Source organism: Lissotriton vulgaris, chromosome 4_1, assembly GCF_964263255.1.
Source record: "Lissotriton vulgaris chromosome 4_1, aLisVul1.2, whole genome shotgun sequence".
Taxonomy (NCBI): Eukaryota; Metazoa; Chordata; class Amphibia; order Caudata; family Salamandridae; genus Lissotriton; species Lissotriton vulgaris.
The window spans coordinates 26,645,804-26,660,511 of NC_141691.1; the positions used below are offsets into that span (position 1 = coordinate 26,645,804).

The 14,708-nt window shown below is 42.6% G+C and overlaps 1 protein-coding gene across 1 annotated transcript in view; it reads left to right on the top strand.

Moving 5' to 3' along the window:
• The first annotated feature begins 671 nt into the window (after nt 1-671).
• LOC147718261 (nicotinamide N-methyltransferase-like) overlaps nt 672-14,708 on the top strand; it is a 75,893-nt gene continuing 61,856 nt past the window's right edge. The window contains exon 1 of the mRNA XM_086918250.1: nt 672-819. Within this exon, the coding sequence (XP_086774376.1) occupies nt 672-819 (148 nt within the window). The remainder of the gene's footprint in view (nt 820-14,708) is intronic.

Sequence of the window (14,708 nt, forward strand, 5' to 3'; positions counted from 1 at the left end):
CCTCCCCACGTTGAAAATCTTGCCGGGAGGTTTATTTTCCATGCTTGTGGTCGCCGAATTGATGTTGCTGAACGCAAACGAGGAAAAAATCTTGCAGCAATGTTGATTTGGCTCGCTCGCGGTCGCCAACTTGACCATTGACTATGCGTTTTTGTACTCTGCCACATGCAATTCAGGTAGTGCATAGTAGCGCAAACTACGCATGCTCCACAAGCATAGTGTAGTCCTACGACCACTGTTACTGGACATCTCAAAGAGGGTTATGCTTTGTCTAATAATTCCCTTTAATCTCCTCCTCCTCCTTCTTCTCATATTGTCCTATCACATGACATGGGGCAAACTGACAAACACATGGGATGGCAGAAACTGCCACATGTGTGTCAGGATGAAACCAAACTTCCTCTTCCCCGAGTGCGGAGATTCCACCCGAGTGCGGCGATTTAGATCTGAGCACGTATGTACTTATACTACTCACCCGATAGCTGTAAACTTAGACTTTTGGTCTAAGTTTACCTTTGTAAATAAAGCCCTTTGTGTTTGTGTGGATTTCTAGTAGATCTCATTTATAAGGCAGATTTGTAGAAGTCTTTATTTACAATGTAGATTTCTTATATATATTGTGTGAACAAGAGAAGGAGCACTGAAAGCAGGAGAGCAGCAGAGTGGACAACATGGCCTCTAGCATGAGTCTGAAGGAAATGTATGAGAAGTTATTTGATCCACGAAAGTTGCTCCAGAGGTATTTTGAACAAGACAGTGACTATGTGGAAGATTCTATTAATCAAGTATTCCCTGCTTACCTGAGGATCTTATCATCATGTGAGTACTATCGGTGTTACTCCTCACCACATAATGAGTGGGTCATGCCTCACATTTAGTTGACCGAGCCACAACTCATCCACAGTTAATAGACAATTTATTGATCCATTTTACAAGAACAGTATTGTCGTAGATATTTGTTTGAATAGAGCAATTCTGTTTTAAATATCAGATAAGTTCATTGAGCTATCGAACTTAAGAAAACTTGTTTTAGATCTCAGCTTTTTGAATCTTTAGGGCATTGAAACATTCTTTGTGATGCATGTGATTAATACTTTTTAATTAATTCATTGTGCACAGTAATTTGTATGCAGAATGTATCAAGCAAATGCACACATTGCAGTTGATGGGAAAAGTGTAAGTGTTTCTTTATGAAGAATGTGTGTTTTATACACAACAATGGGATGGTCTAGGCGGCCTGTCAGTACCTAACTCTACAATTTAGAGGGGGAAATGATGAGTTCGGGTCTGGACAGTGAATAATCTCCTGACCCTTGGGTCACACATGGGGTCTGATATTGGAGTTTATGTAAATTTGTGTCCTTCCCTCTTCTCTTTGCGTTTATTCACCTGCTCTCAAAAACTGAATGAGGGTGTAAATCCAGCATACTTAGTTTAAACACCTGCTATCATGAAACTGTCAACCCAAGCCTCTCTCTGCAGACAACTAAGCACCATTTATTAAAATGCTTTCCTAGATGTGCAGGTGATAAACATACGTTTTTAATGAACACGTTTATTTAATGTTTTATTTCTGAAAAAAAAATGTGCCCTGTGTTTGAAAACTGGTGCAAACTATGTCACATGCAAGTTACATATATGCATCAGTATAATTACACCTGCCACACCAATTCTTAACTCTTTATGTCTTATGTATGTGTGTACAAGTTAGAGGTCACTCATTAAACCCACTAGCAAACAGGTTTTCCTATCCCCACTGTACCGTGTGTACCTTACACATCTATTGCTGTAGGGAAGTTCTGAAATGTGGCTTTTTGTTTGGATTAGAGCTTTCTTTTTGGAAACAGATGATCTTCTTTTCTGTCTCCCCTCCTGAACACTTTGCTTTGCACACAGGGTGATGTAGTTTGTCACACTGACTGTAGGACTTAGATCTGAATCATGCAAGGGTACCTTGTGCTGAATGTGAACATTGTTTGCAAATCACCAATATCATTATATATTTCACATGGGATTCATCCTTCAGCCCTAAATCCACAGAGACAACACAGGAGTGAGTAGGTTGCTTTTACATATATTGCATGTGTTTACACCTATTTTTTCAATCCAGAGTACTGCATGCTAATTAAGAGGCATATGTCAGAGACAATCCACCGTAAACCATACCCTTTGTGCATGGACAGTATTCTCTTGATGTAAAGAGAGACATGTTTACAAGAGGTTTTCAGTTACAGACCTGCAGAAAGAACTGCTGCTTCTGGAGAAGCTCCAAATTTGGTAATATTAGGACATGAGTCTGCCACCGTACCCTATTTATTTATTTACTAAGTATTTAAGATTTTCAAAGACGGACATCTCATAGAAACGTTGAAGCCTTTTCTTGAGTCCTGGAGCAGGCAGTGGTTAAAGGGCTATTTCCTGTGCCTGGGTCCTGGGGCTGTCAGTGGTTATAGGTCAGTTTCCTGTGTGGTCCTGGGGCAGTCAGTGGTTAATGGGCCGTTTCCTGTGAGGATCCTGGGGCAGTCAGTGGCTACAGGGTAGTACCATGTGGGGCTTCTGAGCAGTCAATGGTTGATAGGCAGTATCCTGTGTGGGTCCTGGGGACAGTCAGTGGCTGCAGAGCAGTATCCTGTGGGTCCTGGGGGAGTCAGTGGCCACTGAGCAGTTTCCTGTGTGCTTCTAAGGCAGTTAGTGTGTACAGGGTAGTATTCTGTGTGGGTCCTGTGAAACTCTGTGGTTACAGGGCCATTTCCTGTGTGTGTTCTGGGGCAGTCTTCGGTTACAGTGCTGTTTCCTTATTTGCTCCTAGGGGAGTTTTCTGTGGGGGTATTGGGGCAGCCAGTGGTTACAGAACACGGTCCAGTTCGAATACTAATATTTGTCACTGGTGTCCTATGCCCATTACACAGGTGCACTGCACCTAGATAACTTGATCAATCCCTTTAGGCACTTGTCTCTCCAAGGGTTGGGGGGGCATCACGTTTTACTCTTAGGGTGGAGGGCTTTAGAAGCTTATAGTTCAGTAGGACAAGATACCACTCAAAAACCTACTGTCTGTTTCAAAAAAGTAAATATTTTATGTGACACGAATAAGAGGGCATTCTCCAAACTTCTCAACACTAAATAATCATTCATAAGAGGTGCTCATACAAACTGGCATGCACATGGATGGAGATACAAACTAGAGAGACATGTCTTCAGTGTTTTGGAAAATTCACAAGGTGTGATTCCTTACATAACATAAGTCGGAGGGAGTTTTGCAGTTTGGTGGTGGCTGCAGAGATAACTCTGCCTCCTAATCTGGCATCTGATGAGGAGGGATGACAGAAGGGATTGATTCTCTGACCCTAAGCACTTAAGTCTTTAAACCAGAAAAGACAGAGAGTTTGACAAGAGGATCCTGTGAACTAGGTGAGGTGCACAAGGAAAACAGTTTATTGACATTGATTAAAATCTTGTAGCATACAAAGGCCACTTCCTACTGCAGTGGTCTTCAAACTGTTTGATGTTGAGACCCCCTTGTCAATCCTTTTTAGGCGCAAGGACCCCCTTCTGACGAAATGTTCTAGAAACGGGTACTTCTCGTCATCAACATATATCGATAAGTATAAATGCCTTTGATACCTGCCATCTTTTTGCATGGTTCTCCACTTTTTTTCCTTTCTGACCTAGTTTTGACTCTGTTTTTGCTGGTTCAGTATCTCTGCGCACTTCCTCATTGTTGTTCGGTATTAAAGTACAAGTGCTCTTATTATAAATTTTATTATGGATTGGTGTTTCTATGATTGGCATGTTTGACTTACTGGTAAGTCTCTAGTAGTGCACCGGGGGTGCCAGAACCTGTAAATCAAAGGGTGCTGGTGGTCCTGTAGTACTGATTGTGCCACTCACCCAAGCAGCCCTTAAAAGGGTTATCAGACCTGCCACTGCAGTGTCTGCGTGAAGTTTGTAACTGCCATGTCGACCTGGCACGTGTACTCACTTGCCAAAGCCCTATACTTCACTTTTCTTACATGTAAGTCCCCCTCAAGGTAGGCCCAAGGTACCCCTGCGGGCAGGGTGCTGTGTATGTTATAGGTAAGACATATACTGGTATGTGTGAAATGTTCTGGTAGTGAATTACAGTGTGTTTCATTTTTCACTATGGAAAGGCTATTTGTCTTATAGGATAGCATAGGAGTTTACTTATAACATTATAAGAGCATATCCAAACCACAGGTCATTGAGCGTAGGGGTGTAGCTAAAAACAAAGGGCCTTATTTATGAGGAAATGGCGAAGGACAGCGCTGCAAGTCTTCTTGCGGCACTGCCCAACGCCAATGTGAAAGGGCAGGAATAAACTGTAAATATGAATTACGGTGCATTCCAGTTCTTTTCCCTTCACGAATTGCTGCCTAGCACAACGTAGGCAGAAATATTTTAGTACGGAACGAGGCGCCTCCCTTCACCAAAACAATCCTGAGGGGCATTTTTCCTATTTCTATGAGAGCTGCAGAATGCAGCACACATGGAAAGAGGAAACAACGAGGAGAAATTAGAACATTCTTCTCGTTACGCCTCCACTGGAGAGGCGTCAGTTTTTGGAGCTGCCCAGGGTAACATGATTTTGTAAATATGGGGCAGCATCAAAATCCATGGGCTTTGCGCGGGAACCCCACGCAGAGCCCATTGTATACCTCCTTGACGCAGAGTAAAGCTACGCAGTGACTTGCGCTGCTATGTCTTACTGGTTACTCCATATGAGGCAATGCCTCAGGGTGACTTTGCTTTGCCTCATAGGTATGGTTGAGATGGTTTATGCCACCGGAGCATCAAAAAAACTGATGCTCTGGCGATGCAAGCCTCTCATAAATAAGCCTAAAATATTCTTACGTTTTTCAGGTATTTCACCTTCAGGTATCTACATATAAAATAATGGGCAGTGCAAATGAAAAATAAATAAAATACGTTATTGCTCAGTGGGAAATGCACTGTAGTACATTATGAAACATCTATTAGTTAATGCACTGCAGAGGTCTGTGTGTAATCAGAGACCCACAGAATTAAATCTTGATTGGTGCAGTGGAGAATAGTGATGTGTATTTTTAGTGCTACAAAGTTGCAGCCTGTGACAGAAAGCACTGTGAATATGCAAGTCAATTTTTATACACACAGGGTAAGATACAATGCTGCAAAATGTGTGAATAGTTTCACAATAAAATGGTGCTTTCAAAATGTAGGTTTTAATAATACCAGACCCTAGGTAATGGAGTTTTTTTTTTACTTAACTGTCCTTTCAAAACCTCTTTAGGGGCACAAAGGGCTGTGTAAATTTAGTTAACATTACATGAAAGAACTTCCCAGCCCAGTAGTTAACTCTTTGCACTTCAACTAAAAAAAAACACACATCTTTGTTTTCACAATGAGCCAAAACTGCTCCCAAGCATCCTTGTCACTTGCAGATTACCAGCACATTTGCCTTTTATTCAGGCAAACAGCTGATACCAATCTGAATTAGCTGTCTTTTTACTGGGACAAGTGAAGCTGAGGAATCTGCGACCCCCTTCCTAGGACTCCAGGACCCCCTTGTGGGTCACGCCCCACAGTTTGAAGACCTCTGCTCTACAGTCATGGGAGTGAGTGCTCTAACCTACGATTTTTGGAAAGTACCAAGGCAAATAGTGCATTTTATTTTAAAATAGTCTGGTAAGGTTGGGAAAAATTGGTAGGTTTCAAGAGGAATTGACACTGGTGTTTTAGAACACTTTGCTGTTTTCCATAAAACCCAGTTACCGCACTTCTCAAGTTTCCCTGAAGCATCATTTTTCAAAATCAGCACAGCAAGCTTTCACAGTGGCAATGGAAGTAAAGAGAAATCCACTTGCAGGAACCATCATTTCTCAGTTCCAAACTAAGAAGTAAACTTATTATATTTATTATTAAAAATGATTACCCAATATCCACTGGTGTCGCAGAGTAGCAAATGTTGTACTAGGAGAACCAAGGCACTCCATTTTTGAAGAGGTCTTGTGAGTTTTGCCTCAGCATACATGTTACATTTTGCTTATGTCTTGCATTTCCCTTGCTTAGACTTCCCCATTGCCTAGCCACTGCATCTGGTAGAATGTTGATGACACCTTGGAATGTTTGGTACCTGACTGCTCTGAGTAGAGGCAGTTGATGGCAGGCAGGCTGAGCGACAGAAGAACTGCTCCTGGTGGGATTTTATATTTACATCTACTTATATCTTTATTATCATTTTTACCTGAAACTAAGCTACAATAAATCATACCTATTTATACATACTGGATTTAAGAACATTTATTTGCTACAAATTGGCGACGAGGTACAGAACAGAACCTATGCGTGGAAAGAGGACTGTTTTAATGAATTACTGCTGCAACCAAGGAACTACTTAAGCCGGAACAGAAAAGGTAAATTTACAGAAACGCCCTAGTTAGCCCCACCAGTGTCCCCAGTCATCTGGACAGCCTACCATCCCAGGGCATTGTTTGATTTCAGACTGCGTGATTTGGGCTTGAATCTGAAGGAATTATAACTCCATGATTCAATCTGTAGAGAACTGTTTTAAAATGAGAGTCTCCCACTGTTTGCTTTTGGATTTATGAAGACCTGTTTTAACGATATCTAATCTACATGCTGCATGTGAAACTTTTAAAAATCTTCAAGCCTCTAACAAGGCCCAGTTTAAAAAAAAAACGAGATCTGTCTATTTTTAAAAGATAAGAATGACCTTCATTTCTACTTTGTGACATTGCCCACCGGTGAGGAGTTAATTTGTCCTTTAGTGAGTGGGACTGTATCTTTGAAGGCATGCTCGTGATTTTCTTCTGTTTCCCTTTAAAAACACAAATTGAGTTTGCGGTGTGTTTAAAGTCCTTTTATCTAAAAAAAAGGAATAAAAAACGTTTAAAAGGTACCTTTTCCTATCGTGTGGTGAGCGCGAGAGTCCAACTGCCTTTTGTGGAAACATGCTGCCTGATGTTAGGTGGTGACGGTTGGTCCCTGGCCCTGCGTGTTGTCTGTCACAGAGACCTTCTTCTGATCACAGCAGCAAGCAAATGATGACGTGTTGGAATGTTCTAAGGATTCAGTGAAGCAGCGATGAGTCATCTTTGGAGCAGTGACAGTGAAAAAAGACTGCAGCAATTGCTGAGAGAATGTATAGGAAAAGCCTTGGAAAAAAACGACATAGCAGCACTGACGTTCTTATGGAGAAGTTGTGTAAAGCAATGTGGAAATTAAAAAAAAAACGTCGTAGCATCTCATAAGATTTGTGGTATTTTTGAACCAAGCTTTGGATATTTTTTTTTTTTTTTTTAACAGCACTTGGGAAACGGTTTTCACAACGTGTTTGCTGTTCTGTGGTAACATGGCAGTAAGGAAACCTTTTTCTCGAAGAAGTGTGAATATCTGTGTTTAATCGCATGTTCATGTTATTATCCATTGTGTTGCACTGCCATCTAGTGATGTCTTTTCACGCTCACTGTTCTAGGCATTATTTTTTATTGAAGTCAGCCTTTACATGTAAGTGTCTGCCGCTTTTTCGTTGTGAGAGCATTTTCTCCGATTTGGTGCTTTTGAGGAAAATTATTCTATTCTTACCACTGGTAACTTTCGAAGTTTTTGCTCGTGAGGAATTTGTTTTTCTGCTTCTTGATGATGAGTGCGGGTGAAGGATTACACTATCGGCAGCATTTCAACAAAAGACTTCGGAGTTTGGGTGAGAGATCACATTGTCAGCATTTCAACAGTCAGACTTCGGTGACTACTTTTGTTATTTTATTATTTTATTTTGGAAACTGTCAATATGTCTTACTATTCATATTTACAATCTTGTCTATGTTATTTTAATGCATCTTTACTTCTTATTGTGAATAGAGTTGTGGGTTTACTTGTATTGGTTTGAGCCATTTATCTGCTCAACAGTTTTTGGGGCACTCATTTCGTGTGTGTTTATTTTTTTGTACTGAGCCACGTAGGTGCTCAACGTATGTTGAGGTGCTCTGTCATTTTTATTCAAGTTTTATTCGATTGAGTGAGCCATATTTATGCTCAACGTTGGTTGAGGTGCTCAGTTGTTCTATTTATATCTATTGTAGATTGCATGTTTATTGCAGTTGCATCTAATTACATGGTCATGGGTGTGTACATGTGTATTTTTTTGCGGGAGCCACTTCGGTGCTCATGTTTGAGGCGCTCCATATAAGTTATGTACTTTATGGGAAGCCACTTCGGTGCTAATTTTTGAGGTGCTCCATATTCCTAGCTTTGTTTGTGAAGAGCTGTAGGGTGCTCTATTTTCTGGATTTGGACTCTGAGGGGTCAATTGTTTAATGCTGTAAAGAGCAGTAAGTTGCTCAATTTTCTTGATATGGACTCTGAGGGGTTCAATGGTTTCATGTTGTGAAGAGCCGTAGTTGCTCAATTTTCTTGTTATGAACTCTGAGGAGTTAAATTTTTTAAGTTTGATAAGAGCCGCATGTTTCTCTATTGGCTGGTTGCTCAATTTTCTTGAGATGAACTCTGAGGAGTTCAATTGTTTAAGTTTGTTAAGAGCCGCAAGTTACTCTATTGGCTGATATGAACCACACAAGTGCTCTAATGTTTAGAGGAGTTCATATTTTATTTATTTTGGCTATGGCAGTTGTTAAAGATTATATGAACATCTGTTTAATTTTCCCTAGGAAGGGGGATGGGTCACTATTTGAGAATGCAATTATATTTGAGAATGCAATTATACAATTTTCCCTAGGAAGGGGGATGGGTCACTATATTTGAGAATGCAATTATATTTGAGAATGCAATTGTTATTATATTTTAGAATGCAATTGTCACATATTTAAGAATGCAATGTAATGTGTTCCTTTCATGGCAGGCAGGCTGAGCAACAGAAGAACTGCTCCTGGTGGGATTTTATATTTACATCTACTTATATCTTTATTATCATTTTTACCTGAAACTAAGCTACAATAAATCATACGTATTTATACATACTGGGTTTAGGAACATTATTTGCTACAATACAACAGAGGGATCAAAATAAAAAATAATCGGGGGAACCAATAAATGCACCTGGTGTTTTCCACTATTTCAGTTACGTTTTCATTCAGCTCCCTCAAGTGAATGGCACTTTTTGTCAATGCCCCCTAGCATATTTAGCTATTTGTTAAAAATATGTCAGTGGCCATGTTATGCATAGTGCCCTGAGGGTTAACAGGCATATGCACCCCCTTTGAGTGCCTCCAAACGACATTGTATCACAGAAGGGGCATCAGACCCTTGCGTGGTCCCTCCTGTCATACTGATAGCATTGGACACACATAGAGGGCTCGATTCCGATTCTGGATAAAAAAACGTTGTACAGTTTGGATTCGTAGCCGTTAAGCATGGGCGTAAAATCCGTTCCGCTCGCAGGATTTGTGGATTTTTGGTAAATTCGCAATCCGCGAACTCTGGCGAATTTGTCGAAAATCCGCAAATTCGCACGCAGCGGATTTTTTTGCTTGTTGATACAATATTGCGGCGCGCGGCGTTCACTTACCGTCATTCAGCGTTTGCAGAGTTGTTTTTCTCGATATTTTGCGTGTGCTGCGCCTTTTTGGATCTTGCTGCGGGATCGCGGCTTGCCACCTTGCACAGCGAGAGTTTGTCAACACGAGTACGCCGTGATCACGCATCGCGGGAGTTCACAATTGCGAACACCTAGATGCGGCAGGCAGCAACAATCTTGCACTCACAAAATTGCAAAGTTTGTATTTCTGCACAAGAAATCCACCAGCAAGCAGCATAAACCTTCTGAAAAGGATGATTTTTATCAGAATAACTCCTCAGCTTGACATTTGCCTGCAGTTTTTTTTGCAAGGAGTCCATTTTGGGGGGGTAGGAGGAAGGAAGTGCCCCACAGTCTCCAACTTCCTGTTCCTGTCCAGCAGGCTCCTCCCAGTGCTTACTTCATGTGCTGGTCACTTTCATTTGGATCTTGACCTGGAAGGATTACATGGGCCTAGACTTTCTGTGGGGTGTCTTGAATTTTGTATATGTTGTGGAAAGGGGGTCCTTCCCACGAATGAATGCGCTCAATTATCAATGAAACACTACGGTTTCTTCACAACATGAACTTGATTTCATCAATATTTATTCCAACATATGTATGAATCAAAATTCCATTTGGTTTTCCATTCTCGTAATTTGTATGACAAAGTTCATTTTATCTCTCCAATGGTCAACAAATGTTAATTTCCCAATGCATTTCGGGTCGAAAAATACATGACCCTTTGTCAGGGGTCTATAAATGAAAAGAAACAGGACCAATTAATTCACTATCCTGTAGTTCAGAAGCACAATGTTTAGATACCATACATCAACGTAATCAGAGAACAAACATAATCAATGTGGCAAGAGTCTAATTTATACGAATCACAAAGTTAACTGTAGTAAACCACGTACATGGTAGGTGAATGTGTAGCAAACATTTACTGGTTGCCCTATCTCAAAAATAACATTAAAAATAACATTATGCCTAAATAAAACAAATGTGACAAACGCTCTGCTCAATTACGCGCAACCTGTTAACCTAATAAACAGCTGTCGGATTAACTTACATAAGACCATCGGGTCTGCAGCATCTGTTGTGTAACCTCTTCGTCTTAGCGGTCACGGCATTACGCGCCAAATATTTACGAGTAACAGGAAACTACATTTGTGATCACGTGATCGGAAAATACACCAATCACTGACGGCTATGGGCATAAGCTCAGGTCACATGGCGGGGTATAATAAGGCTTCAAGGAAGTAATCTACGTAAACAAACTAAGGATGTATTACCTATGTAAATAAAGTGAGAATACTACCATATTTTAGTAAACAGGCAGAAGATCACTTATATTACATTGACATACAATAATAAGTGTCTTGAATTTTAACATGATTGAGGGCATGGATGGCATGCGATTGTGGTGATTTTTATGTGTTTTTTGACTTTTCGGGGGGTGTTGTTGGGACTGGCCATGTGGGTGGGGGCCATTTTGAGTGCTGGTACAGGCAGGCCCTGGCCATGTGCTGGGGGGCAAGGGGCCATTTTGAAGGCAGACAGTGTTCTCAGGCCTGCACCCATGTTGCCTAGCTTTCATCCTTTATGCCCAGGGGTAGTGAGTGGTGCATGGGCCTAGTCTTTCTGTGGGGTGTCTTGAATTTAAACATCATTCAGGGCATGGATGGCATGGGATTGTGCTGATTTTTGTGTGTTTTTCGATTTCTTTGGCTGCTGTTGGGGCCTTTTGCCCAGAGGTAGTGAGTGGTGCATGGGCCTAGTCTTTCTGTGGGCTGTCTTGAATTTAAAACATCATTGAGGGCATGGATGGCATGGGATTGTGCTGATTTTTGTGTGTTTTTAGATTTTTTTAGCTGCTGTTGCGGCCTTTTGCCCAGGGGTAGTGAGTGGTGGATGGGCCTAGTCTTTCTGTGGGGTGTCTTGAATTTAAACCTCATTGAGGGCATGGATGGCATGGGATTGTGCTGATTATTATGTGCTTTTCGATTTTTTGGGGGTGTTGTTGGGACTGGCCATGTGGGTGGGGGCCATTTTGAGTGCTGGTACAGGCAGGCCCTGGCCATGAGCTGGGGGCAAGGGGCCATTTTGAAGGCAGGCAGTGTTCTCAGGCCTGCATCCATTTTGCCTAGCTTTCATCCATTATGCCCAGGGGTACTCAGTGGTTCATGCCCTAGACTTTCCGTGGGGTGTCTTGAATTTAAACATCATTGAGGGCATGGATGGCATGGGATTGTGGTGATTTGTATGTGTTTTTCGACTTTTTGGGGTTTATAACTGATGTTCCTCTGTCTTCCATTGCTTTTAGGTGCACACGAGAAGCACCAGTGCCAGGAAGAAGTCCTGCAGCGGTGTGTGTGCAGCATAACGTCACGCGACTTCACGTCTGGCCACAGACAAGACAACTCTGCAACTCGTGCAACTGCGGCCTGCTGTTCTGACATCTGAAGAAGATGGCCCCAAAAAAAGTTCCCCGTAGCTCCTCTAGCAAGAAAGTTGACAGTAAGGAGCAGAAGAAGCAAGTTACCAAGAAGACTGGTGTGCCGCCCACCATAGTACGCCTGCAGCAGCAGCGGGATCTGCTGGGGACCAAGCTGGGAGCAGCATCTCGCTCCATTGGGCTCAGCGCCACCATCACCACGCCAACTTAAGTCCAACCCCTTGAGTGCTGCAGAGGCACTTAGTCTAGTTGTTCAATCACCATCGACCAGTGATGTTGCCTCACCACAAGAAAGTAGCAGCAATGTCCCTCAATCAACACAGGTTGTTGTAACTCATCTGACAAGTGTTCAACAACCTCAGCCGCAACAACAACCACATGTGCAAGTACAAGCCCAAGTACATGTGGAAGGAGAGGCAGTGCAAAGAGATGTGCAAGCAGAGGTGCATGGAGGGGCTCAAGTGCCCACAATAGTTGTTCCTCCCGAAGTAGGGGCACATCAGGAAATCGACATTCAAGCCGAGCTATAATTTGAGGAAGCCACTCCTCCTGATCATTCATTGTCTTCCACATCCCTAGCAAGGAAAAGATCAAGGATGGTGTCTCCATTTTCTTCAAGCCCCCTTCCTTCTGATGACATGGATCTAACTTGGGAACCACCACTGCCGTCTGAGAGTGAGGCACACCATGTTCTGACAAAGGTAGCTAAGCGTAAAAGGAAGGTCCCCGAAAGACTCATAGTTATGGGGTGTGATGATGCTGAAGAAGAGTTGTATACTACTCCTGCTGATGAAGACTCTCACGACAATGACACAGTCATCATACACGCCACTCCAGCCTCAGTGGGCATGCAACAAACAGACATTTTGAAACAAGCCCGAAAAGCTGCTGAGCGTGATGTTGTCGACAAGGAGGCAATGGGACCACCATCATTGGAGTTAACTAGTACACCACCACCTACCGCTTCCATATTTTTTTCTCGCCAGAAGGGACCTCCATCCACCTCGACCTCAATTAGTGGTGGTGCAAGTGCACAACGTAGTAAAGTTTGGCAACACACATACTCCACTTCATCTGGCATTAGCAAAATGACCAGTATCGCCTCCTCCGCCCCCACAGACATTTGAAGTCCGCAGTTTGGGACTTCTTTAGTGTTTGCACAACAAGGGAAAACATAGCCATTTGTAGCGTTTGTAAGCTTGCAGTTAGTCGTGGTAAGCTTGGTACCAACTATGGTACCAGAGGCCAGAGAGGTCATCTTGAGAGACAGCACACTGTCCAATGGCATGCGCACCTAAAGGAGATCAAGGAAGCCCGATTTGGAAGTCAACAAACTGTATCCGTTGATGTTTCATCTGATGATGACGAGGAGGAAGAAGCATCAAACATTTCTTCACTTACACCCAGTACCCCTGTCAGCAGCACCCCCCCTGTGAGCCACACTAAGAGTGTGGGAGAGAGTGAGACACCAATGCAAAAAAGTGCATCATCACCGAGCGTAACTGGTTCAAAGAAGTCATCATCATCATCCCGTAAAATCATGGTCCAGCCCACCATTAGAAGCATGTTGTTTTCAGAAGCGCCATTTGAACGCAACCACCCAATTACGCGTCTGTATAACACTAAGCTGGCTAAAATGCTAGCTCTGGACCTTCTCCCTTTTTCTTTTGTGGAAGGGGTTGGTTTTCTTGCATTAGTGGCAATGCTCAGCCCTAAATGGAAGGTTCCTAGCCGGTTCTATTTTGCCAGAGTTGCGGTTCCAGCACTACATGCAGATGTGCTGGAGGTGATTGGGGCAGCTTTGCAGAAGAGTGCTGTTCACACTATACATCTGACAACAGATATGTGGACCAGTGGCGCAGGCACTGATTACATGTGCATCACTGCACACTGGGTCTCTTTTTCAGGAGTTACAGCAAAGCTAAGGGCAGGTGTTGACCCGGACAACGTTTTTAAAGCTGCTCGGAAACATGCAACACTAGCCATGTTTGGCATGGTGACAAGTCATACAGGAGAAAACATTTTGCAGGAGTTTAAGACAAAGGTCTTTCAATGGCTGTCCCCAAAAAAACAAGAGATTAGTTATGTTTCCACGGATAATGGCACCAATGTAGTTGAGGCCATGGATATGGGTAAATATTTCAGAGTGCCGTGTTTGGCGCACTTTATAAACCTGGTTGTTAAAAAATTCTTGAGTGAAGAAAGTCCAGTGTGCGAGTTACTGACCACCTGCCGAAGAATGTGCACACATTTCAGACATTCTTTAAAGGTACGGAAGCATCTGAGGAGCCTGCTACATGAACGTCGACTGCCAGTGAAAGCACTCATCCAGGAGGTGGCAACACGTTGGAACTCAACCTTCTACTTGCTTGAGCGTCTGTATGAGCAGTTTACGGTAGTTGATCAGTATTTCTTTACACTGGGTACAGCTATGAAGGACCTGAGGCTTGATGCGGAGCAATGGAAGCTAGTTAAAAGCCTGACAGACATGCTTCGTCCTTTTGAGGTCTTCACACGTGCAGTTAGCAGGGTGGACTGTAATTTGGGAAAAACAATCCCATTGTTGCGCATGCTAGAGCACCAACTGAAGGCGGTGTCTTCTATGTTTCAAAAAGATGAAGAAAAGCAAGAAGCGTTTGATTTGGCGGAGAAATTATTACAGAGCCTACTTAGCGATGAACGTCTTCAAAAGATCCACTCAGAACAGCATTACATTTG